At 35.4% G+C, this 26,468-nt stretch overlaps 1 protein-coding gene across 2 annotated transcripts in view; it reads right to left on the reverse strand.

Annotated features, from left to right (window-relative positions):
- Positions 1 to 922: 922 nt before the first annotated feature.
- Positions 923 to 26,468, reverse strand: part of FGD4 (FYVE, RhoGEF and PH domain containing 4) — a 249,356-nt gene continuing 223,810 nt past the window's right edge. For both annotated transcript variants that reach the window (XM_027844267.1, XM_027844268.1), the window contains 7 exons: positions 25,023 to 25,195; positions 23,065 to 23,095; positions 22,757 to 22,849; positions 22,212 to 22,337; positions 14,032 to 14,172; positions 10,219 to 10,359; positions 923 to 1,664 (listed from right to left, as the gene is read on the reverse strand). In XM_027844267.1, coding sequence (XP_027700068.1) covers positions 1,455 to 1,664; positions 10,219 to 10,359; positions 14,032 to 14,172; positions 22,212 to 22,337; positions 22,757 to 22,849; positions 23,065 to 23,095; positions 25,023 to 25,195 — 915 coding nt within the window. In that variant the 3' untranslated portion in view covers positions 923 to 1,454. The remainder of the gene's footprint in view (positions 1,665 to 10,218; positions 10,360 to 14,031; positions 14,173 to 22,211; positions 22,338 to 22,756; positions 22,850 to 23,064; positions 23,096 to 25,022; positions 25,196 to 26,468) is intronic.

The following is a 26,468-nucleotide window of genomic DNA, read 5'->3' on the forward strand; positions in this document are numbered from 1 at the left end:
GAAATTGTGCTACTACCCATACAATGTAGCTGAGATGAGATGAATAGATTGATACATGAATATATCATGTGTGTATTATACATTCTACATTTAAATGTGCCTATAGAAATAAGTGAAAAAATTTATTGAAAAATTTTTTCTACAAAGAAAGTTTACCAAATAGCATTCCCAAGTACTAACTCAGTCAGGTTTCCCACAGAGAGAATGTTTTCAGATATCAGTGAAAGGAAAGAGAATCCTTACAAATAATTGATGTTACTATACTTACTTTAACATTCATATGATTATAAAAATGAAATGTTCTAAATGCTGAGTGTCCCAGTGATCAAAATGGTAATTTATCTTATCTCAAATTAATGAAGACAAAAACATTACTAATTGAATCTACACCCTATATTTAAATATGTAATATTAGCACCTTCAAATAGAGGCACTGTTTTAAATAGGCTCAGAAAATGAAAGAAAAATTAATGGTCTTAAAATAGAGTTGGAATTCACTAATTTGTTACATGCCATATAAACTGCTACATTTGTTAAGCTTACAAAAATATCAAGACCATTAGGTATCAACTAATTAAACATAAATTGTCAAAACATTCTTTAGAATACTTTGCTTAATTCCAAGATAAAACATGCTTTGTTTTTTTTAAAATATAGATAATAGACAAATATGATCCTAAAACCATGAAGTCAAAGTAGTCTATTTGATATTGTACATACATAAATCCTTATACTTCTGGTTTTTTCCTTATTTGAATAATATATTTTTTAAAAGAAAAACAAATAGCTTTTTATTCTTATTAAACTGAAAGTCTAAAAGTCAATGTAATTTGTCTTTTTGATTTTTTCTATAAGAAAATACATTATAACATACACAATGTGTATAAATAGCTTTAGAAACCAATTTCAATAAAGTGAATGCTTTAAACTAAACTTTCCCTGTATTTATCACTACATATCTATTTTGGCAATATGGAGGTATATCTTTCAAATTGTCAGAAGTCCTACATAAGCAAAGAATATAACAAAGAATCTGTGGCACATTTTAACCTAACAGCAAGAGAATCAAATGCCATTTTCTTTAAGACAAACACAAGTAGTAAATACTCAAGGCAGAGTTCTTAAAGATTATTTCATTGTTCACATTAAAAAAAAATATCAATAAAATGACTCTGTACAGCAACTTCATTAATGATACATAAGTTTAGGAAAATAGTCTGTTTTTACTGCACCCTTTTTCTCCCACCCCGAAATTTGCTTATGAACCTGTATTTTTAACATAAAGTGCTAAAAGGTGTAGGGGTTGTTGGGAATGTCTTATTTTCTGGGTTTTTTTCCTTCACTTGCTTCATTGCACAGCTGTGTCCCACCCTCCCCCCACACCCCAACAACAGGACATCTGTAACTCAGAATCCCGGCTTTCTTATTAGTCCAGGATGATCATTTACTGTGACTTATAGTTCATTTGGATACTCTGGTGTCTCACCTTTGACAGCTAAGTGGATGATTTTCAACCATTTCTGTTTCAGTTCCTCACTGTCTGCAGAAAAGCTGTGCACAGACTTAGACTGGGTCAGTTTGAAACTGTGAGGGAGATCAGCACTCCCTGGTGTATCATCCACTGTGTAGCCTAGGAGTGGAATGGTTGCTTGAGCTCTGACATCCTAAAAACAAAACGCCATTATGATTTAGAAAAGAATATGACATAGAAAAAGAACAAAAAGAAACAAGAGCCAAATCCTAACCTCAATAAATTTGTTTTATAAAATATATGATATGTAATATGTATATGTATATAATCATATAATTGTTGACACTTTTGGGTGTACCCTTTGCCACCATCTCTTAGTAACCTCTCCTCCTCTGAGGATCATTCAATCCATATCTATCACCCAATCAAAATTCTAGCGGCTGCTTTCTCAGACCTGCAGGAAACTTTCCTTCCTTCCTCATTGAATTCAGTGCCTGGTTCACAGTCTTTCTCTCCTGTCTCATACTAGGGGACTTCAACCATACATACATAATGATAGTTCCTCGAATACTCTATAACACTGTTGTTAGAGCTGAGATTTGGTCTAGCCATTCTCAAAAGAAATTCAAAAGCATGCTTTAAAAAATCTATAAACTATATACTCATTCCTGCAGAACCACTATTAAGTCTCTGACCCAAAAAGAGCAGAAAAAGGACCCAATATGCATTAAAAAATATTTATAGCAGCTCTTTTTGTAGTACTAGAGAAGGAGAAACTAACAGGGCATGGCTGAACAAGTATGGCATATGAATGTAACGAAATACTATTATGCCATAAGAATTTTAAAAGGGAATGATTTGAGAAATCTGGGAAGATTTGTATGGACAGATGTAAATTTAGGTGAAAAGAACTAAGGGAACAGTTTATACAATAACAATAACACTGTAAAAAACAAACCATAAGAATGCTGATCAATACAATGACCAACCATGATTCCAGAGGACAAACGATGAAGCAGTATCTCCTGACAAAGTAGTGACAGACCCAGGACACAAAATAAGGCACATTTTTTTGGACATGGCCAATATGGGAATCTGTTTTGCTTGTCTATGAATATTTGTTGCCATTTTTTTCTCTCTTTTTTTTAATGGTAGGAATAGGAGGTAAAGAAAATAAATTTTGTCTGGATTTGATGATTAGATAACTTGAAGCAGAGAGTCCAGTTAGGCTATTATAGTAGTCCAAGTATGAGGTGATAATGTATTAGGGAGGTGACTGTAACTGGAGAGAAGGGAGCCTACGCAAGATATATTGTGAAGGTAGAAATGACAAAATTTGACGATAGATTGGATATTTGCAGTACGTGAAAGGAGTCAAAGATGATTCCAAAGATCCAAAGCTGGATGACGGTGTCCAACGGTACTGGGGCAAAGATCAGTTCTGTTATAGTCATATTTACTTGGATGTTGGTTTTGAGGTGTCCAAAACCAGTTATTGATACGGGGCTGGTGCTCAGGCAAAGTTTAGGGTTAGATATTTAGATCTGAGAATTACCTGCATAGAAATGGTAATTGAGTACATGGGAGGTAATGAAAATCACCAAACAAGTTAATAGGGAAAATAAAAGAAGAGGGCCCGGGACAGAGCTTCTTTCTCTATTTTCATATGTATCATAAAAAGGAATTTATTAAGATTGCTTTTCCTATTTTTCCTAACAGTTTATATAATTTTAGAATTATTCTTTGAATGTTTGATGGAATTCACTTGAAAATGCATATGGTTTTGGAATTTTTGTTCTTTGGAAGTTGATTTATGGTTTGTTAACTTTCTTTTTCTAAGACTGGGTTATTTAAATTATCTATTTCTTGTTCTGTTAATCTGGATATCTTACATTTTTGTAAATATTCTTCCATTTCAATTAAGTCATCAGTTTTGTTAGGATTTAGCTGAACAAAATAGTTTCTAATAGTATAATTTATTTCTTTGTTGTAATTTTTTTATTTTGGTAATTTGATTTTCCTCCTTTTATACTTAAATTAGCTAATGTTTTATCTATTTATTGTTTTTAAATAGCTCCTAGATTTATTAATTCAATTTATTTATTTATAAACTAAAAACCTTTTATTCTTATGAATGTCTTCTATATTGTTTGGGATTTCTATTTTGTTGTTTAATTGGGATTTCAAAATTTGTTGGTTTTTTAGATTTTTTAGTTGCATTCCCAATTCATTGATCTGATTTTTTTCTTTTCTGTGTATGAAAGAGTTAAGAGATATAAAATTTCCTCTAAGGACTGCATCCTCAAGGGGTGCATCCTCAAATTTTTAGGTTGTCAATTATCTTTAATGATATCATCTATTGTTTGCATGCTTTGTTTTCTGACCCACCAAATCTTTAGAATTAAATTAAACATCCTTTTGTCCTACTTCTCTCTCCCACTCCTCTTATCTTCTAGCAGTCACTGAAACCTGTCTCTCCTCAGATGGCACAGCTTTCCTGGCCACCCTTTCTAGTACTGGCTGTACTGTCACTCATTCCCCTTGGCTCACTGGTCAAGAAAGAGGAGATGGAACACTCTTTGCTCTCTATTGTCACTTCCAAGTTTTCTCCTCACCTCCAACATCTCTCTCCTTCCTTGAGAGCCATCTTCTACTCAATCAAATTTTGGTAGCTGCTGTCTACAGACTTCTGGTTCACTCCCCTTCCTTCCTCAATGACTTCAATACCTCAATGAGTTCCCAATTTTTCTCTCTTCCCCAAATCCTGCCCTCATACTAAAGGACTTCAACATGCGTACTGACTCTCCCTCAAATACCCTAACCGCTAAAGTCACTTTCCATACCTACTCTCTACCCCACTTCAGCCACTCACAAAGATGATCATTCCCTTGATCTTGCCATCACCCATAAATAGACCATATCCATCCATGTTCAAGGAATCTCTTTATCTGACCAGTATCTATTGGCTTACCATTTCCTTAACAAATCCTTCTCATTGTCCACGTCTTAATAAACTCCAATCCCTTGTCCCCTAAGCCATCTCTCTTACACTAGTCATTTAATATTCCTTTCTCCATCTTGATTCCTTAATGAACCAATTGAATTCTATACTAATCCTGTTCTTGTGTCCCTGCCCCCGCCCCTTATGTATCCAATTAAACCCTGCACCAAACTTCAGCCATGTATTACTCCCACTATCCACCACTTTCATCGATGGATGTCCAGCAGACATCTTAAACATTTTAAACTCAACATGCCCAAAACAGAATTCATTATCTTTCCTTCTAAACCTTCCCTCCACTCCTACCTTCTTTATTACCATAGAGGGCAACACCATACTCCCAAAACCTCAGACTCACAACCTAGGTGTCATCCTTAACTCCTCATTGTTTTTCACCCACCCCACTCTCACATCCAATCTGCAGCCAAGGACTGTCAACTTTACCTTTGCAACATTTATCAAATAAACCCCCTTCTTTCCTGATACTGCCACCACTATGGTGTAGGCTCTCGCCTGAACTATTCCAATAGCCTGCTGGCAGGTCTGCCTGCCTTAAATTTCTTTTCATTGCCATTTATCTGCCGAAGTGATTTTCCTGACAGTCCAACTAAGGCACCCCCTCACTCAATAAACTCCAGTGGCTCCCCATTATCTCCAGGATCAATTACAAAATCTTCTGTTTGGCACTCAAAGCCCTTCATAGTCTATCCCCTTCCTACCTTTCCAGTCTTCTTACATATTATACTCAACCATGTACTCTGTCAGTGATACTGTCATTGTTCCGTGAACAAGCCAATCCATCTCTCAGGTCTGGGCATTTTGTCTGGCTTTCCCCATGCCTGGAATGCTTTCCCTTCTGATCTTTGTCTCCTGGATTCCTTTAAGTCCCAAATAAAATCCCATCTTCTATAGGAAGCATTTCCCAATGCCTTTTAATTTTAGTGCCTTCCCTCTGTTAATTATTCTCTCTATATATTGAACATAGCTTGTTTGCATATATTTAATTACTTATTTCCTCCATTAGAATATGAGCTCCTTGAGGGCAGGGATTATCTTTTGCCTCTTTTTGTATCTCCAGCACTTAACACAGTGCCTGGCATATATAGTAAGCATTTAATGTTTATTGACTGACTGAGTCTCCAATTAATTTTTAAACTTTCTTCAGTGGCATTTTATTGACTATAATTGTTATTGTTTTATGGTCAATAAGGGATGTGTTTAATACTTCTGTGTTTCCGCATTTGTTTTGGGGTTTTTATGCTCTAATGTTATTTTTGTGAAGATGCCATTAAAACACACACACATACATCCATATGTTTATGTATAAGCATATATAGCTATAGATACTTTCTCTATGTATATACATACACACATATATACACAATTGCCTAAGATCTATCATATTTAATATTTCTCAAATTCTATTCAGGTCTTTAACTTCTTTCTTGTTTTTATTGTTGTCGAGGATAGATTTGACTAAAGGACAAACACCAAAGCTGGCCTCTCCTACAACCCTACACTATTATAGTTTTACTGTCTATTTCTCTCTATAATTCACCAAGGTTCTCCTCTAAATATTTAGATGCTATGTCATTAGGGATACATATATTAAGTACTGAAATTAATTGTCTATGGTACCTAAGGGAAAAAAAATTGTCTATGGTACTTTCCAGTAATTTACCTGTTTATCTCTTAGATAAATCTATTTTTGCTGTTGCTTGTCTGAGATCATGATCCGCTATTCTTACTTTTTTGAGTTCAGCTGAAACATAGTAGATTTTGCTTCAGCCTCTTATCAATCTTTATATTTCAATTGTGTTTCTTATAAACACCATATTGTTGTATTCTAATTTCTAAACCATTTTACCGTTCTCTTCCATTTTATGGGCAAGTTCATCCCATTTCCAAGATCAGTTATCATCATTAATTTTGCATTTCACTCTGTTATTTTCTTATACTTTTTTTCTCTCTTTGCTTTCTGCTCCTTCTTTACAAAGAAGGAGAGTTTCATGGAACAAGAACATGGTTCACATCAGTGGACTTAAACCAACCAACTTATGTCCCCCCTGCCCCTTTTCTCCACTCATGCAGACGCCAATTTCAGGTTCTTACTCTTTTTTTTTCTTCCATTTCAAGCTCCCTCTCTAAACATAACCTTCTTATTGTCCCTTTCCCCCTTTTCTTTTCTCCCCTTTTTCCCTGTTGAATTATATATATGTGTGTGTGTGTGTGTGTGTATTTATTTCTACACCAAACTTCGTATGTATATCAGTGTTTTACCTTTCTTTGATCAGTTCAGATGAAAGTGAGGTTTTAATGACAAATGAAGTTTCTTGCATGCCTTTGTATATACTTCTACCAGCAGAATCCAATTATACAAGATAATGTCTCTTCCCCACCCACTCCTTCCTTTTTTATCTTCTAATATATTATTTTCCCTTGCCTTTTCCTTTCCTTTAAAAATTTTTTAAACAATCATGAAAACATTAAAAAACAGCTTCATTGGCCTTCTGCCTTCTTTGACTCCTTCTATGTCCCGATGATGTTAAGCCTCTGAGGATACACTTGTTTCATCCCTTCAATTGAACATAAGCACTTTATAAAGTCACTTTAGATTGCTTGGTTATATTTAGCTTCCTACATTTTTCTTTATTCCCATATTTATATTTCAAAGTTTCTACTCTAATCTTTTCATCAGGAATGCTTAAAAGTTCTTCATTTCATTAAAGGTCCATTTCCCCCCATATGATTGTTTATCATCATTTTTGCTGTGTAAGTTATTCTCAGTTGTAAACCTAACAAGTCTTTTGCCTTCTGGAATATTATAATCCGAACTCTCCACGTCTTCAAAGTGGCAGCTGCTAAATCTTGTATGATCCTGAATGTGGTTCCTTAGGTTCTCAAAGTCTTTCTTTTTGGCAGTTTGCTGTATTTTTCTTGGGCTTGGGAACTCTGTATCTTACCTATAACATTCCTAATGGGGCTTTCTTTACAGAGGAGAGTGATGAATTCTTTCACTATCCCTTCTCATTCCAAGATATGTTAACATCTTTCTTTCATGATTTCTTGAAATGTGATATCTAGGCTCTTATGGCTTTCAGGTAGTGCGATAATTTTTCCCCTATTTTAAAAATAAATATTTATTGATAAATTTTGTTTTTTATATCACCAGAATTTTCTCCAGTATCTCTCCCCCTCTTCTTCCCAGAGAGGTATCTAATATAACTAATTTTTTAAAAGGAAAAAAAAAAACCCCAAACTGATAGATACATTGAAAAAGTCTGTATCACACCTATGGACCTCTCATCTCCACAAAGAGAAGTGGGGATGTCTTCTCATATCACTTCTTTAAAGTCATGCTTGCTTTTTATAATTTTTGCAAAATTTAATTCTGTTCATCTTATATCATTTATGTGGTTGTAGCCACTGCACGTATATGTATATATGCACACATACACACATACATATTGAGTAATCAGAGCCAAGAAAACCACATATGTGTGTCTGTAGTTTTCTTGGTTCTGCTTACTCAGCTCAGCATCAATCATGTAAATTTTTCCATAATTCTCTATATTCATAATATTAATTGTTTTTTATGGCATAGTAATACTCCATTATATTTATGCACTTTGTTTAGCTGTTCCCCAGTTGACAGGTACACATGCTGCTCATTCAGTGATTCTTAAATTATCTCTCATTTATCTGTTTTATAGGTCAGTTTTTTAAAAAACATGAGACATTTTCTATTTTATTCTATTTTTTTTCAGTCTTTTGACTTTGTTTTAACATTTCTTCTTGTCTCATGGAGTCATTAACTTCTGTTTCGTTTATTCTACTTTCAACGAGTCTGTTACTTTGATAAGGTTTTGTGCCTCTTGTGCTAGGCTATTAAATCCCTTTTTAATCTTTCTTCCAAAGCTATCTTTCCCCCCAGTTCTTTCCTCTATTGCACTAATTTCATTTATAATATAATTTTTAAACTTAAAAAAAACCCACTCTTGCATGAGATCAAGCTGTGATATTAGAGGCGTTACTTGAAGGTGTTTTGGATATATTCTGTTAGAAGTCAGTTCTTTATCTTTTGTTGTTGTTCACTCATTCTTCCAGCTTCTTTACTTCTTATGGTAGGACTATGTATTAGAAGCAAGCTCACTGAACTTCTGGCAGGACTGTCATGGCCTTGAATGATACTGGCTTCTCTTATCTGGGGTCCTGTCACTATGTTCTTTGGATACTGAGTGCAGTGTTCTTGAAGATAATAGAAAGTGTTGGAGGTGGGAAGCTGCAGCCTTTCAGTGAGTCCTATGTGGTCAGATCCAGGGCATGGCATGATCGCTTCTCTCCTGGGCTTTTTGGGCTCCAGACCCTGGTTCATATCTACGCAAGGCAGCTGCAGACATCTCCTTGGGCAGTGCTCTAATAAATAGTAGTTTGCCTCAGTCTCTCTCAGACTCAGCAGGCTGAGAGAGACTGGATTGCTGGCCTATCTCTGTTCTGGATCCTGGGAACAATTTGTGATCTGCTCGGGAAGACTTCAGTCTGCTGAGTTTTGGATTGGGTCCCTCTGGGAGGCCCTTTCTTGCTGGCCTGGGTGAAGGGTAAAGTCAACAACTCACTTTAGGCTGCCCTCTGCTGCACTGCTGGCTCCTGTTTAGAGCCTTGAGACTTGAATCCTTAATTTGGCCTCTTTTGGGGATCCTTCTTACTTACTGGCCTAGGCATGGGGCTGAGTATGCAATTTGTTCTGAGAGACACTGCCCCACCCACTATCTGTTTGGTGCCCTGGGAATTGAGACATTGATTTTGGCCCACCCTCGTTTCACAGTTCCTATTCTGGTCACTTGCTAGTGGGTCCAACTTGTGATCTTGGGCTGGAAAGCTATCTTACTATGGTTTCTCCTCAGATCTCTCAATCACCACTCTGTCATCTTGGTTCTAGTAGTTGCGGGGAAAGCTGGGTTGTACTACTTCTTGCTACTCTAGTATTTTGGTTGGTGTCACCTCATTTTAATAGCCAATATTACAGATACATTTTACATGTATATTTTCAAATGCAAGGAGATACCTTCTCCCTCCCCCTATCCGCCGCCCCCAATTTGTTTAAAAAATACATTTCTGTTTTTGTTGGAAGTAACGCATGTGTGGATATCTCACATCTAGAAATTTAGCACTTAGAAGTCAAGGGGTTGTGACTTTCCATAGTAAGTCAAAACACACCTATGTCTTCTTCTCAATGACTGTTATTCAATGATGTTAAGCTAGATTTATTTAAATATCCTTTCCCTCAAAATTTCATATGTTCACTTTGGTGAACATTTATTTTTAAATCTTAAGTATATTTATTTACATCTAAGTACATTTATTTTTATATGTAAAGGTACCATAATTATTCTCCTTAATGTGCCTTTTGCTAAATTTCTTTTACTGCGCTACTCTAATCCAAAACTCAACTCAATCTTTGTCACACTCATTAAACAGGAAAAAGAAGATAAAAATAGGAAATCTTATTCATATAAAGGAGGAAAAAAATCTGTAAGGTAAATAAAAAAGAACCAAGCATTTTAGAATAAGAAAACTTGAAACTTTGGGTATAGATAATGGGTATCTGTAATTTTAGTGAGCAAAAGCTTAAACTTTTGAATTCTCCATTTTATAGAGAAGGGTCTGAGGGATTCTAGAATTACCTCCCTTGTCATCTCAATTCATCCCTGACCAGTATGCTCAATAGAAGGCAATTATGATGTACCTGTGGGGCACCATACATGTAGAGTACAAGAGCTTCTTGCTTAGGGATCACACACCAAGCTTTTTGCCAGGGCTTGGACTTTTCCATATACTGAAGAAAGCTGCATATGACACTGTTTCCAGAAACCTCTGCTGATTCAATCTGTGAATATGTAGCAAACACAACAAAAGGAGATAGAAACGTATTATCCTCTAAGTATAGATATAGACACTAAGCCAGATAGAGAAACAACTTATAAAAATATAAATCAAAATCTTTAGAAAATTAATAATTAACAAAATAAATTTGCTAATGAATTAATGAAATTATTTAAAAATGTCTCACATATCTATCCCCAAATGAACACAATTCTGCTAAACACCCAAATATACATCAATAAGGCAAGGATCTGTGATTAGGTTGGAAGTGACTCTTTCCATTGACATAACTATAATTTAGTAGTTAAGTTGCTTAAAGTGTTGCCTGAGCCTCAGAGAAGTTAAGTGACTTGTTCATGGTCACACAAGTGGGCATCACTGATAAAGTTTGAACCCAGGTCTTGCTGACTCCAGGTCTAGCACTCTATTTACCACAGCATGCTGTATTTCCTAAACAGAATTAATGGAAATGGAAAGCATTTTTAATAGTTCAAACACTTCATCTTTTCTACATATAACATTTGTAGTCAAATATAACACAATATATTTGCAATATATCAGAAATACACATCAGCAACATATCACGAGGATCATATATTATGACCTGGTGGGATTTACACCAGGAATGTGTGGCTGGTTCAATATTAAGAAAACTAGAAGCATAACTGGTCCTATCAATAACAAAAAAATTTTATCATTATGTCAATAGATGCAGAAAAAGCTTTTAACAAAATACAACATCCATTCCTATTTTTAAAAAAAGCTAGAAAGCATAGAAAGAAATGGAGCCTTTCTTAAAATGATAAGTAGTGTCTATCTAAAACCATGAGCAAGTATCATCTGTTGTGAAGATAAACTTGAAGCCTTCCCAATATAATCAGAGTAGCAAGGATGTCCATTATCAACACTATTATTCAATACTGTATTCGAAATGCTAGCTATAGCAATAAGACAAAAAAAATTGAAAAAAAAATTCACAAAGAAGAAATAAAACTATCACTCTTTGCAATGATATGATGGTATATTTAGAGAACCCTAAAGAATTAACTAAAAAACCAGCTGAAACAATTAACAACTGAAGAAAAACTGTAGGATATAAAATAAATCTACATAAAATCATCAACCTTTCTATACACTATCAACAAAACCCAGCAGCAAGAGGAAAAAAAAGAGAAATTCCATTTAAAGTAACTGCAGACAATATAAAATAGTTGGAAATCTACCTACTAAGAAAAACTCAGGGACTATATGAACACAATTACAAAACACTTTTCACACAAATAGAGATCTAAATAATGGGAGAAATATTAATTGCTCATTGGTAGGCCAAGCCAGTATAATAAAAATGATAATTCTACCTCAACTCATTTACTTATTCAGTGTCATACCAATCAAACTACCAAACTATTTTATGGAGCAGAAAATATACTAACAAAATTCATCTGGAAGAGCAAAAGGTTGAGAATATCAAGGGAATCAATGAAAAAAAAAATGCGAAGGAAAGCAGCCCAGCAATACCAGATTTTAAACTATGTAACAAAAGAGTAATCATCTACGATTTGGTACTGGCTAAAAAATTAGAAGGGTAAATCAGTGGAAGACTAGGTACACAATACACAATAGTAAATAACTATAGTAATTTAGTGTTTGATAAACCCAAAGATCTAAGCTTTCAGGGTAAGAACCCATCATTTGACAAAAATTGCTAGGAAAACTAGAAAGCAGTTTGGCAGAAACTAGGGATACACCAACATCTCACATCATATATTGAGATAAAGTCAAAATGGACAAATGATTTAAACATAAAGGGTGATATCATGAATTAGAGGAGCACAGAAAAAACATACCTGCCAGATCTATGAATAAAGGAAAAGTTTATGACCAAATAAGTGATATCTGGACCATAAGAAGTAAAATGAATAATTTTGATTATATGAAGTTAAAAAGTTTTTGCACAAACAAAACTAATGTAGCCAAAATTAAAAGGAAAACAGGAAACCAGGGAAAAATTTTATAGCGAGTATCTCTGATAAACGCACCATTTCTCATAGACAGAGAACTAAGTGAAATATATAAAAATATGAGCCACTCCTCAATTGGTAAATGGTCAATGTCACATGAAAACAAATACTCTAAATCACTTTTGATTAGAGAAATGCTTTCAGAAAGCATTTGAGAAATGCTTGAGAAAAAACTCTGAGATACCACCTCGTACCTAATCCAATTGGCTAACATGACAGAAAAGAAAAATGAGACATTCTGAGGGGGTGGGGACATGGGAAAGTTAAAAGACACCAATGCACTGCTGGTGCAGTTGTCAACTAGTCTAATCATTCTGGAGAATAATTTGGAACTATGCTCATCTATAAAACTGTGCATACCTTTTTACCTAATAATACCACTACTAGGTCTGCATCCCAAAGAGATCAAGAAAAGGGAAAAGGGCCTTTTGTATAAAAAATATTTATAGTAGCTCTTTTTGTGGTGGCATAAAATTGGAAATTGAGGGGATGCGCATTAACTGGGGAATGGCTGAACAAGTTGTAATATATGATTGTGATGGAACACTATTGTGATGGAACACTATTATACGATAAGAAATGACAAACAGGATGGTTTCAAAAAAACATGAGAAGACTCCTATGAACCCTACAGTCTTTTTCTTCCTTTCTTACAATTTTTTTTATTATATAAATTAACAAAATGTCTTCTTTTTCCCCAGTATTCCCAAGAACAAAAAATTCAGAAGGACAGGCCTGCTGGAAAAATCCAGTCACAATATGATGAATAACTGAATTCTTATGAGAGCAGTTAATTGAAATGTGGCAGCTTACGGGGATTAAGCCAGATATAAACCTAAGGAGATCCTGAGACAACTTAGTGACTCATCAGAACTTGGAACACAAGCTAATGTCATAATTTCCTTAATCTAATCCTTATTGGATATTTCTCACAGAGACTAATTGTTGAAATAACTGTGTGCGTGACTGGAGAATAGGGGAGGTCTCATCAGTGGTCTTTAGGGCTACTTTCCTCTCATTTTCATTGGTTAAAAATACAATAGAGCAGAACCAATGGGTGTACAATTATTTCTTTTTCCCAAAGTGAAGTGATCAGAACCAAGAGTACACAGTGACAGCAATATTGCAACTGTGAAAGAATTAGCTATTCTGATCAAGACAATGATATAACACAATTTCAAAGGATCCATGATGAAAAATGCTATCCACCTCGAGAGAGAACTGGTGACTTCAGAGTACAAACTGATGAATACTTTTTTTTTTTTTACTTTATTTTTCTTATGGATGGACGTGTTTTCTTCTGCAACATGGCTAATATGGAAATAAAAAAAATTACTCCATATTTGTAATGTCATATATGCTTTTGTAAGTAGACATGACTGAGAAGGGAGAGAAGAAAACAAACATTTATTAAGCACTTACTCTGTACCAGGTATTGTGCTAAGAACTTGACAAATATTATCTCATTTGATCCTCACAACAATCCTGGAGATATTATTATAATCTCATTTTATAGTTGAGGAAACTGAGATAGACTTGGTAAATGTCTTAGGCCATCTTTGAACTCAGGTCTTCTCGAATCCAGATCCATTACTATTTGTCATTAAAAAGTTTAAATAATATATAAGAATGAGACTCCCATTTTTTCATCATACCTCTAAGATTCCTTTCCTTTTCTTTTCTTCACTGTCTGTGCATCCAGTTATTATTTGATAGCAGTCTTTACAAATTTTGTTCCATTTACCACCATCATATTCAAGTTGAGCTTTATAGTCGGAACATTTCCAACAGACCACCTTAAAAACAAGGAAAAAAAGGAATAGCAATCATAATCACAGACTACTGCTATTTCTTAAGCAGAATTCCACTACAGCTAATAGTAACAGCTAAGAAGAATTTAAATATTTGCTGCAAAACAAATGATGGTTGAAAAACCCATTGATTTTGTTATATAATGTGAAAAATTAGGTTTTTATGTAACTAATACCCTAATTTTCTAATGAAAGTTTATCTAACCTAAACAGATAGATCAATACGTTAACAAGGGCTTACTCTAAGTAAAAGGTATTGCTTCTCTCACTGTTTATAAGAAGAAAAAATATCACAAAACCCTATTACTTCAGTAATGGATCTTGTTCTTTTTTCAAGAGGATCGATAACATCACAGGGTGATGTCTTGATTTGTAAGTGAATTGGATTTAAATGAGGCAGAGTTGCACAAAGTCATCAGCTTCACTCACTCTTCCAGAGTCATTGAAGTCCAGTGACAAGACAAAGGTGAACATGACTGGCAATGGCCTGGGATGCACTGGGTTACCCTGGTGTCTCTGATGTCTGACCAAGCCGTAAGCACTCCACAGCGCCTGCTTCAGCTGCTTTTGTGGCCATTGGAACAAACTGCTCTCATCTGCCCATTCTGCCAGGGGAAGTCTTCATATGCTTGGGGTAGACATCCTCCTAACTCACTGAGAGGTTTGAGGCCTATTGGTACTCTTAATATGGTTAACCTTAACTTTAGCCTGCATGCTGAGATGGTTTTACTGGAGTGTGGCTGCTGTGTATGCTCCAGCTTCTTGGAACCACAGCTGGGAGTTGGGTGAAAGGCAGACACCCAAAAGTAGATGAGCAACCCTGATAAAGCCTCAGCAAGCCCTTGCACTAGAAGTGCTAGTCCTCCCTGAACACCACATATATCCAGTAATAGAACTATATGTTTCTTGAAAGGCAGTTTCTACCTGGCACTATCAGGGAGGTAAGGTGGCTACTGTGGTAAGACCAGCATTTTCCTAATAAAACTTCCTTTGACCTCCTGCTTCCCTGACACAGTTTCTTGGTCTAGTGGTAATAAAAAGTCCCAGTAATTCAGAGTCTGGGCATCTCCGACTGGGTGGGTGCCTAAGACCTCAGGAGTTACCAAACCCTGACTGACCAGATGCATTTCTAGGTGGAGACAAGATAGGCCATGTCCAGAGAACCTAAGTCCTATGGTGTCTGTGTTGTTTCTGTGTCAGGGCAAAGTAAGCCTCCTCTGTAAATGTTCAGTGACAAATTTAACATTCTGTATTACCTTTGAGCTCAGTTGTAGAGCTAGAAAATAAACAGACTCTAAGAAGATGTTTTTGAGAGATGTCATTCTAATATTTAAGCCACCTCACCAAAAAGTTTAGTCAAAACTGAAGTTTTGTATCGAGAAAAGAGAAAGAAATCTACCATATAAATTTCTTAAATACTCCATAAACATTAGTTGCTTGAAAGGATATGATATGTCAGTCAGTCAATAAGCATTTATTAAACACTTACTATGTGCTAAGCAGATTGATGGAGATCAATTTGAAAGAATCTTTGACAGTGGACTTGGTAATTATAGCTACAGTAAAATTTTGTTTTTTAATTTAATGTCTTCAAATTAACATTAACATAATGACTAGGGTCCTGTACATGCTATCCTATTGTCATTGGCTTCAACAGGCCAATTAAATTCATTTGCTGTACTCTAATAGAATTCTGCTGTATTGACCACTCTTTGAAAAAGGTGGGCATTGGTTGGTTATCTTTTTTTTTAACATTATATACATATGAGTTGACCTTAAAATATTTTACAGTACAATTTGTTTAATGAAAACTGAATATAATCAATCGATATTCATGAACACTTGGCATGTCCATATATAATAACAGAGGTGTGCACCCAGGCATTTCCTTGAGTACTCAGTGCCATCCATAATGAAGCCTTTATTCCAGTACTGAACATGTTTTCCTATACAAGGTAGAAAAATACCCATCGACACCAGAGAAGGATTGATAGAGTCATGACAAGTCTTATACCTGAGCCATGCTGTTGGACTTGAACTTTAAAAGGGAGAGCAGACACAGTCAGAGATGGAAAGAACCAGAGCTTAGGCAACTAGGTGGCACACTGGATACAGTGCTGGGCCTGGAGTCAGGAAGACTCATCTTCCTAAATTCAAATCCTGGCCCTAAACACTTATGTGACCTTGGGCAAGTCACTTAACCCTCTTTGCCTCAGTTTCCTCATTTGTAAAATGAGCTGGAGAAGGAAATAGCAAACCATTCCAGTATCTTTGCTAAGAAAATTCCAAAAGGCGTCTTAAAGATTTGGACACAGCTGAAAAACTGAACACAGACAGAAGCTTGAACTAGTTAGTGCATCACTATGAACCTCCAAGGAACCACATAACCCAGAAGAGAGGAGGGAATTAAACGGTCTCAGAAATAACAATGGAGTAATAGATGATTTCTTGGATAATGGACCCAAATGCTTTCTTCTTTTAGGAGGGCAGGTTCGTAAAGCTGGAAGTACATGTATGTGCTTCTGGGACAGAATAGCAGAAAGGTTGATAGAATCAAGGAGAGGAGATACTAGACATGCGAATGTCCAGGACCAAGTAGTAACTGGAACTCTGGGTATTCAGGTGGAGGGGGGTAGGAGATGGATATAGTAGGGGCAGGAGAGTAAGCAAATAGCAAAAAACTGAGCTGAGAAATGGAAGAGTAATCCCAGAATTTGTCTTCACTAGCACTGTGAATTATGTGAATTCTGAAGAGTCTGAAAAAGGCTTCAAATTTCTATTGACCTTATTTTTTCCCCTCTCTGGGAGATCCAATGAGAATTGTACTGGATGATTTTTAACAATTCTTGGGAAGATAGGATCATGAAGGGGCAGCTAGGTGGCGCAGTGGATAGAGAACTGGCCCGAAGTCAGGAGGACCTGAGTTCAAATCCAGCCTCAAACCAAACACTTGACACTTACTAGCTGTGTGGCCCTGGGCAAGTCACTTAACCCCAGTTGCCTTAAAAAAAAAAAAAGATAGGATCATGAAAAGAAGAAGTGTTACCTTTCTTTTGACCCTAAGTCTTGGCAAAGAGATATCAACACTAGACACTTGGAGAAGGAAATGGCAAACCACTCCAGTATTTTTGCCAAAAAAAAAAAAAACAAACCAAAAAAAAAAAAAACCAAACAACCTCCAAATGGGGTCACAAAGAGTCAGACATGATTGAAAATGACTGAACAACTACTCAATATTACGCCTATGGGGAAGGTGGAAGTACACATGCAAGAAAAAAAAAAGAACCATATTTGCTGATAGCAAGTGCTTTAGTGGAAAAGATACTGTACCTGGATTCAGGAAAGATCTGGGTTCAAATCTAGCTTAGGAGTTGTGCGAGAAATTTCAAGCCTCAGTTTCTTATGGAATGGGAATAATATTTTCTGCAATACTTACTTCATAGGACTGTGGTGAGGATAAAATGAGATAATGTATATAAAGTACTTTGCAAAAATTATTATTGAATACTAGGTTGCAGCCTATTTCAGCCTATCATTTGTCTCTCCTCAGCCACCTGAAATTTTGATTCTTTGGAGACTGATGTTTCACAAATTTTAGCTGAACCAATACTGGTATTTTTTTCAAAAGACAAGTTTCTGTTTCAAGAAGGAGTTGGTATTGTTGAAAGTGCTACCTAATTTCTATAAAGTAATCTAGTCTATCTTCTCCTGTTCAATTATGCACCTCTAGCTCATTGATTATTGGCAGTGTCTGTTACCTAACTATATCACAGTTAATATGGAAATGGACAACAGGTTTTTTTGTTTAGACTACTGAGCCAAATTGGAGGGGCTATATAGTATTCCAGGATTTGTAACAATTAACAGAATGCCATTTGCAAACAGGAACATGTGGTGGACCTCATAAGCATTAAGAATTCCACTTCTCATTCCATACATATATCCTCTAAACAGCTTTGTTAAACTTATGTTTCTCTGTCTTTTGCCTTAGTTGATACTGATAATCAGAGGATCATTTTTTCCTGGGTAATTTAATCATTTTATTAATAATGCCAGCATTTTAGTAAGGATGGTCATTTGGCTGTCTCTCTTAGACCAAAGATCAGAGGATTATATTTAAAAGTTCTGTTGTTATATCTAGCAGGAAATCTTGCATGTTCTTAACATGTGCATGGGAGACACCCTGATAGACAGCCTTAAAGATTAAAATTTGTTCTACTGAATCAAAAAAAAATTTATAATAAGGGTCAGGGTTTTGACCCCATCCCTGAATAGCTGTACTGAATCAATAAAAAGGTGCAAATTAGTGCAAACAAATTCTTAATCAATTTGCTCGTAGTTACTATTATCTTTCTGATAGTCTTTTTTTTTTAATACCGATATTGGCTGATCAATCAGACAATATCAATCAGTATCTTCTCTTTCAGATAACTTAGAAATTGATCCATCAGTGCTCTCAAAATTATGTCACTTCTTTCTTGCAAGTCTATCTTCTATGATATTGTACTCCATTCATTCTTCTATCTCTCTGTCTTCTTTTCAGTCTTTAATGGGTCATCTTTGCTCTCTTACCTTCCTTAAAGATGTAGATTATTGCTTTTTCTTCTTTCTCTAAACCATTCCCACCTTGCTACTAATAAACTCACATGACTTCAAATATCACCTCCCAAATTTATACCTCCAGTCATCAATGACCCTACAATGCCTATAGAATAAAACCTAAATCCCATAAAAGGGTATTTAAGGCCCTCAATTATCTAAAGGTACCTACTGAACCACCTTCTACTCCCAACATACTGCTCCTTTCTACCTAGTTAGATTGGACTATCAGAGGTTTTGTAGACATTCCTGAATGATCCCACTTTCCTCCTTTTGCTAAAGTTGCTCCTTTTGTTTAGAATGACCACTGTTCTATCCCATCCTCACTGTACCTCTGTCATTTGTTGAAATTTCATCCATATTTCAAGATACAGCACAACTGCAATTTTCTTCACAAACTCATCCAGCCAGAAAGAAGTGATTTCTCTTTCCTCTGTATTCCCATGGCACTTGATTTGTTCTTCTCTTATGATATTTGTCCTTCTTTTACACCGTAGTACCTTTATCTATCTCTGACCTTCTGTACTGAGTCATAAGCTTGACAGAAAGAACCAGATCTTTACCTTTCCTGTGCCACCCAGCAGAGTGTCTTGTATAGAAAAGTGATTGTTAATACTGTGCTCTGTGTTGCTTTTTTGGGGGGAGGGTGACGAGGCAATCTAGGTTAAGTGACGGCAAGGTCACACAGCTAGTGTCAAGTGTCTGAGACTGGATTTGAACTCAGGTCCTCCTGACTCCAGAGCTAGTGCTGTGTCCACTGTGCCACCTAGCTGTCCTTGTGTTCTACACTGATAACACAAGCCTGCCAGAAACAATTTTTATTAATTTACTATTATCCTAAATTCAAAAATTGCTTGCCTTGAGAGAGAAATGTCCAAACTGACAAGAGTCCACTCGTGACTTTGGACATATCTCTCAAGTAGAACCATGCTTGAATTCAGAATAAAGATAATTTAATAAGAATTTATTTGGGAGATTTGTGCCTGCAATGCAAAATACAGTAAGTTTTCCTTCCACAATCAAATGGTGACATACATAGGATTTCAACATTTAAACAGATGCCAGGAAGGCACAGTACCACTCATCTCTGAATTGCTGTATTTCCCATTAATTGAGGTAAAAGACCTTTTGAAATTTATAAGAGGTTTTTTGGATCAGAGCTTTCCATTCTTACTGACATATCATTTAGGACTACAGAATCTCACCATTTAGGGGAAAGGCCAAGCACATTTAAACACACTGGGAAGCTAGGAGGTGCAGTGGATGGAGTGTAGGGGCTGGAGTCAATATGACTTTGTGAGTTCAAATCTGGCCTTAGACACTTTGATCCTGGGCAAGTCACTTAACACATTCAGTTTCCTCATCTATAAAACGAGCTGGAGAAGGAAATGGCTGATCACTTTAGTATCTGTGCCAAGAAAACCCTAAATGGGGTCATGAAGAGTTGGACATAACTGAAATGACTGAACAACAATAAAATTAAACATGCTAAGAAGTATGTGTGCATATCTCTTTTTATAGCCTACTTGTACATTGCAAACATAAAACTATGTCGGTACAAACTCTTCCTTTTAACAGTTAAAAGTCACTTAATTCAGTCTGGGACTAAGCCATTTTCAGTCTCACTGGACCACGGATGATCTGAAAGCAAGGGAAAGCGGCCCATTTTATTCTTTTACTGGAATGTATTTCTAACCTTCTTCTTAGCACCAGATAGTATATCACACCTGGAACCAGTGGCTCAGTCTATTGGGAAGAGCTTAATTGCTCCCAATTCCTCTAAGAATCCCATGAACTTCATTACTCTCTGTCCAGGAACCACTAATTGGTTGCTAGAATCTGGTTTTATTCACTGCTTATTTTAGGTTTGTTTAACATATATGAACTTTTGTTTTGTTCAGGGATATAAAGGCCTACTTGGAGTGACTTACTTCAAGGTTAATGGAACCTCCAAAATAAAGAGAGGTATATGGCAGCAAGGTCATAAGAACCTCCCCAAAGGTACCTGACAGCCTTTCAAGAGATCCTCCTGACCATCAAGAAGTGCTTGATTCTGGTTCAAGTTACCCTCCTATTTGGTAGTGTTTAACAATAAGGTCACAAGAAACACTGTGAGTGTGTGTGTGTGTGTGTGTGTGTTTGTTTTAAATTTTGCATAATTTGGTTTCAGTATAATTGATTACCTTTGTAACACTACATATTATTTTATGCATTTAAAACAACATTCTGAGGAGTCCATAGGTTTCACCATACTGCTAAAGGGATCTATGACATAAAAAAGGTTAAAAACCACTGCACTAGAGAAATGAAATGTTCAAATTTTTGGCAAAATGAATTGCCTAAAGTTTTTTTTAAAAGAAGGATCCTTTGATCTAACTTAAGAGTGCACTCAATGGTTGTTGCAAAGGAAATGTATTTCGTGTGAATCTATGTCGATACTTGTTCAGTAAAAAAGCTGCTCAAAACCCTAACAGAACTGAAGTCAACTTAAAAATGTTATTCTCTGGTGACTCTAAAGGAGAGAAGGGGTGAGGATATGTCTAGAAAGTTAACCTGTAGAGGTCTTTTTTTTTTGAATCAGACTAATAAGTCAATTTCATCAGTCTTGGGAACCCTGCCGTATCAGTATAGCTCTGAACTTTTCTCTCCAATTTGGAGAAAAGTGGCTTTATGACCTTAAGAAAAGGATTTGCCTCCAAAACAAAGAAAAAAAGTTACTTTTGAGAAAAAAAAACACTTTCATTTTATAAGAAGAGTTTGATTTGCCTAAACACAGGGAGTGATTTGGCAGAATTTAATTGTCAAGAAAATCAGAAGCTTTGGAAGTCACCTTGGAAGAATTAGAGTAGACCGTGCATTTGCAATTTCTTAAGCTAAAAACTAAACTAGAAATGTCACAGAAATACAAACTGTAAACTTCCTAGTTTCATCTATGATCATAAGTTGCTAACTGGTTTTTAAAAAGACAGATTCAATAGGAAAAAAAAAGATAGATGAAAGCAGAGAAGTGTAAAGTTATTATATTAACAATATATCAAAAGAAAGCAAAATATTGCATATACTAAAGGTTTGTTGAATTACAACTATATCTGCATGGTTAGCCAAAAAAAAAAAAACTCCAAAAAACCAAAAACCTTGAAGAAATGTTATTACAGAAAAAAATTATCTAGCAATGACGATAGCATACCCATTTCAAAAAAAAATAATACAAAAGGAATTCTTTCAGAAGAAAAAGTTTTGATGATCTTTAATCTTAGCACAATCACAGAAGACACTTGTTTTCAAGTGTTACTAAAAAAAAAGTTCCCTTATCAATTATTTATTATATGATCTATTATAAAAAGAAACCTCTCTCCTCTGGAGCAATTGGGGTCCAGGAGATGGCCAGTAATAAGATGATCATCAAGTGACAAACTGGTACTTACATGTCCACATGCTCGGCAATGATGTCTTCTCCTTGTCAGTGCATTAAAAGATTCTTTGCATTTCATACACATTGTTACTTCATTGTCTCGAATCCATCTTGGGGCCCTTTTCCCAAGCTCAGCAGTCTAAAAAGCCAAGGGACCCAATTGTGCAATATTTTAGTAGAGAAAATTACTATCCCCTCCCAAGGGACAGTACCATTAACAACACTATTGCACTGTTCAAACCACAGTTCTGAAATTCAATGTAAAGAGATATCCTAAAGACTTCAGCTAAAAAATGTATGGGAAGGTCACTCAGCAGGGCAATTATAAAAAAAAAAAAAAGAGAGATACTGACTAGAAAGCTTGTTCTGACATTGCATAGGAAAAGAATTTGCTAAAAAACAAACTAAAAACAAAAACAAAAAACCCCTACCTTACTTTGTAATTCCAGTACCCTGGGAATCCAAAGAAAGTATATGAAGCTAGCCCTTAGCAATAATCATTTGCAAAAAAAAAAACAAAAAAAACAAAAAAAACAAAAAAAATTGTTAAGAACTTACAGAAACCTCCAAGTGCATATCATTATCTTTTGCTATAGCATTTCTGAAGGTTTCATTCCTTTGATGGAAAGCTTCAATAGTATTTTGAAGTGCCTAAAAATGTAAAAAATTCAAAATGGACATTAAAGAATATAATGCAATGCTGATGAAAACACAAAAAGAACAAAATCTAGTACAGTAATACCCTCCCCCGCCATTAAATAAATAGTTCCAATGGACATCACATTCACTAATGGTTAAATTTGTATTATCTCGGCATATATAGTGAATATGGAAAAGTTAAAATGAAGATAAGGAATCATGTTTACCTTGATCCATTCCTCTTTGTCTTGCTCAGAACTAAAAAAAAAAAATTGGCAAAGTTTAAAATGAATTCAGAAAATATAAATGAGTTACAACTGGTGAATGCAACTAAGCTTACTGAGATATATTGATCCTATTCCCAAATTTCCAGAAAATTTAGTGATGAATGGCAAAGGGTCATAATAAAAATTTAACATATCTCTGGCAATTCAACAAAGAAAAATTTTTTAAAAAGAATTTCAACCTATTCACTTACTTAGTATAGACAGTCCTATAGGTGGGAGGAAGGGGATTGTACAGTGAATTTATTTCTAGCTTCTACCATTGCACTCCTATAAAATGAAATTGCCATCAAATAATCTCTCCTAAGTGACCTTACGTACATGGCACCATAACAGGAATCTCGATGCGTAGTGTAGTGTAGCAGAGAATGCACTTGTTAGAGTCAGAGAACCTGGTTCAAATTCTGGCTATTATTACCTACCTGGGCAATTCATTCAAAGTCAATTATTTGTAAAGTGAGGAAGCTCAGGCTAGATGATAATTGATCTCTTGGATTCCTTCCAGCTCTAAATCTATGAACTCATGATCCATCAACCTATTCAATACTGGGAATGATAAAGTCTACAGTGACCAACCAGTTCAAGAGCATTTATTTAAAAAAAAATCCTCAAGAAAAATACAAAATAAAACAACAGTTTATTTACACAGGCATCTTTTTATTTTTTTAAAGGCAATTGGGGTTAAGTGACTTGCCCAGGGTCACACAGCTAGTAAGTGTCTGAGGCCAGATTTGAACTCTGGTCCTCCTGACTCCAGGGCTGGTGCTCTATCCACTGCACCACCTAGCTGCCCCTTACGTAGGCATCTTGGGGAGTTCTTTGTAATATTTCTTTTGTTGTAATATGTAACTAATATTCTGTTTTTAAGTCACACATCAAGACCAAGCTTGAAGAAATGAAATGAAAATGTTTGCTATTTTTAAGTGCTTCCAGAAAGCAGATGATAAATTAGATGATTCAAACATATAATAATAATCACTTCAGGTAAATCCTCTTTAAATCTAACCTGAATTCCATTTGTGACAGTTCAGATCCACCTTATTCTAATTGCTGAGATACCAGAAAATGCCTGCATTGTAAGCCCATCATAAATTCTTTCAAGTCTGCTCTGATTGAAGCAAAAATAGCTATTTTTTAAAAAGCCTTTCCACAAGTTACTTATTTTATAACTCTAAAAGTATTTTAAATTTTGTTCTCATCTCTCTTTCAGCACAAAGTTGATACCCAAAGAAAAACTCAAATACCTATATTTAAATAAACAGTTGGAGAAGGAAGATTTATTTCTTTGCTTGCTAAATTAGAAAACAGAACAAACGTAGCCAACCGCAAGAGTACCTCTTTGGAAGCCCTTACCAACCGGAGTAAGACATAGTTCTACAGTCAAAATTGCAGAGTATAAATCCACCTTTTTTTCTTCCAGGCAGAACATCTTAGACCCCAATTCTTACAATCTTCCTTGGTAATATATTGACTATATATTTTATATTTGTACTACTGATTCTTTTTGCATCTTGACTAAGATTTACAGATTCATCTAAATCATGTTAAAATTTCCTCTCATCATACTCAGCCATATGAGTTTCTTTACATTTCCAACCATGTAACATTACCCTGTCATTCTTTAAGCACCTTTTACTCTTTTCTTTTAGGATATGTCTTTTAGAATATGACTTATATCAATAAGTTTATTGCTATTCTCATTCAATTGTTAATTTTCTAGTCTATCTTCTAAATTTGTTGTTCTTTAAATATCTTCTAACCATACGAAATTCCCTATAGGCGTTCCAGCAGACTCCAAAAGATCTACAGAATGTATTTGGGAAATATTTTCTTCAGCCACTCAATCTTGTGATTTATACAGATGCTTTTTGACTTTTGCCAAAAAGTAATAGTTCACTTACCTGGCCTGTAATTCCAGTGTTCGTTCTTTTCCAGAAACCTGAAATGTGTGTGGGTATTCTTCGTTGTGGGTTTCTACAATTTTCATCCCATCAATACCAACTCTAGTTCGAACTGAGTATTTAGATCCCACCAAGCTGAATTTTGGTACACAGTATAGCAACATGTTGTTGAACTGTAAAAAGGTGAAATACAGAGAAATAAAGCAGAGAAACAAAGAAGTAAAAATGTAGTATTTACTCAGGACTGATTTAAAAACCCATACTTGGACAAAACCCTTAAGGAATATGATACTTTCCTACATAGACAAACTCACTAAACATGACTCTCAAGACTCTGAAAATGTCCCATCTTTTTCCCAGTAACAAAACTTCAGCATTACTTTCAAATCTTTCCTTTCCCTCACCTCTTATAACTAGGTTCTTTCCCTCACCTCTTACATAATTAGAATCCGTAAGTTCTGTGGATTATATCCCTAGTTCTTCTATTCATGGCTCTTTCAGGCCATGTCTCATGAAGATTAATTGAAGGACCTGGGGACATTTAGCATGGATAAGACAAAACTCTGAGAGGAAACATGATGGCTGCTTCAGCTAAGAAGAGCTGTCATGTGAAAGAAGAACGAAATTTGTTCTGTTTGTCCCTAGAGGTCAGAATCAGGAGCAACGAGTAGACTTTTCAAAGAAACCAACTGAAGACTTCCTAGGAAAGAGAACCCACCATCTCTCAAGTAAGTCATTCATTTGCTAAGTTGTACTGTAGCACCCCTTCTCTTCTCTCCATTCCCATGGCCATCACCAAATTTAGGCCTTCACTCTGTTCACCAACCTAGCCTAGTCTAATGGCCTTTATTTAAAAAATGAAATTTTAATAGATATTTTGTTTTTATATAACCTATATTCACAATGTATCCTTCCTTCTTTTCCCTCCCACAGAGCAATCACTTATAACAAAGAATAAAAAAAAGAAATAATTCAGCAATATATAAGATATTGAAAAAATATGACATTATATATAGCTTCCTAAGCAACAGTTTTCTTTTGCAAACAAGGATGTGGGGGTGTGCTCTTCTCTGGGACCAAACTTGGCCATAATTCACAGAATTCAATTTACTTTTTAAATTTATTTATAATTCTATTTTTAAAAAATTGAGTTCCAAATTCTCTCCCATTTCCCCCTCCCCCCCCCACTGAAAAGGCAAGCAGTATGGCATCAATTATACATGTGAAGTCATGTAAAACATATATCCATATTAGCCACATCAGAGCATTCTGTTTCAAATGTTTTGATGCTGCTTTATTTGTACTGTTGTAGTTACTGTGGATATTGTTTTCCTGGTATTGATTACTTCACTCTGCATCAGTTAACATAAGCTTTCCCATGCTTACCTATATTTATATTCGCCATTTCTAAACCATAGTAATGTTGCATTATATCCATATACCACA

Source organism: Vombatus ursinus, unplaced genomic scaffold (assembly GCF_900497805.2).
Source record: "Vombatus ursinus unplaced genomic scaffold, bare-nosed wombat genome assembly UNPS02014941.1, whole genome shotgun sequence".
Classification (NCBI taxonomy): Eukaryota; Metazoa; Chordata; class Mammalia; order Diprotodontia; family Vombatidae; genus Vombatus; species Vombatus ursinus.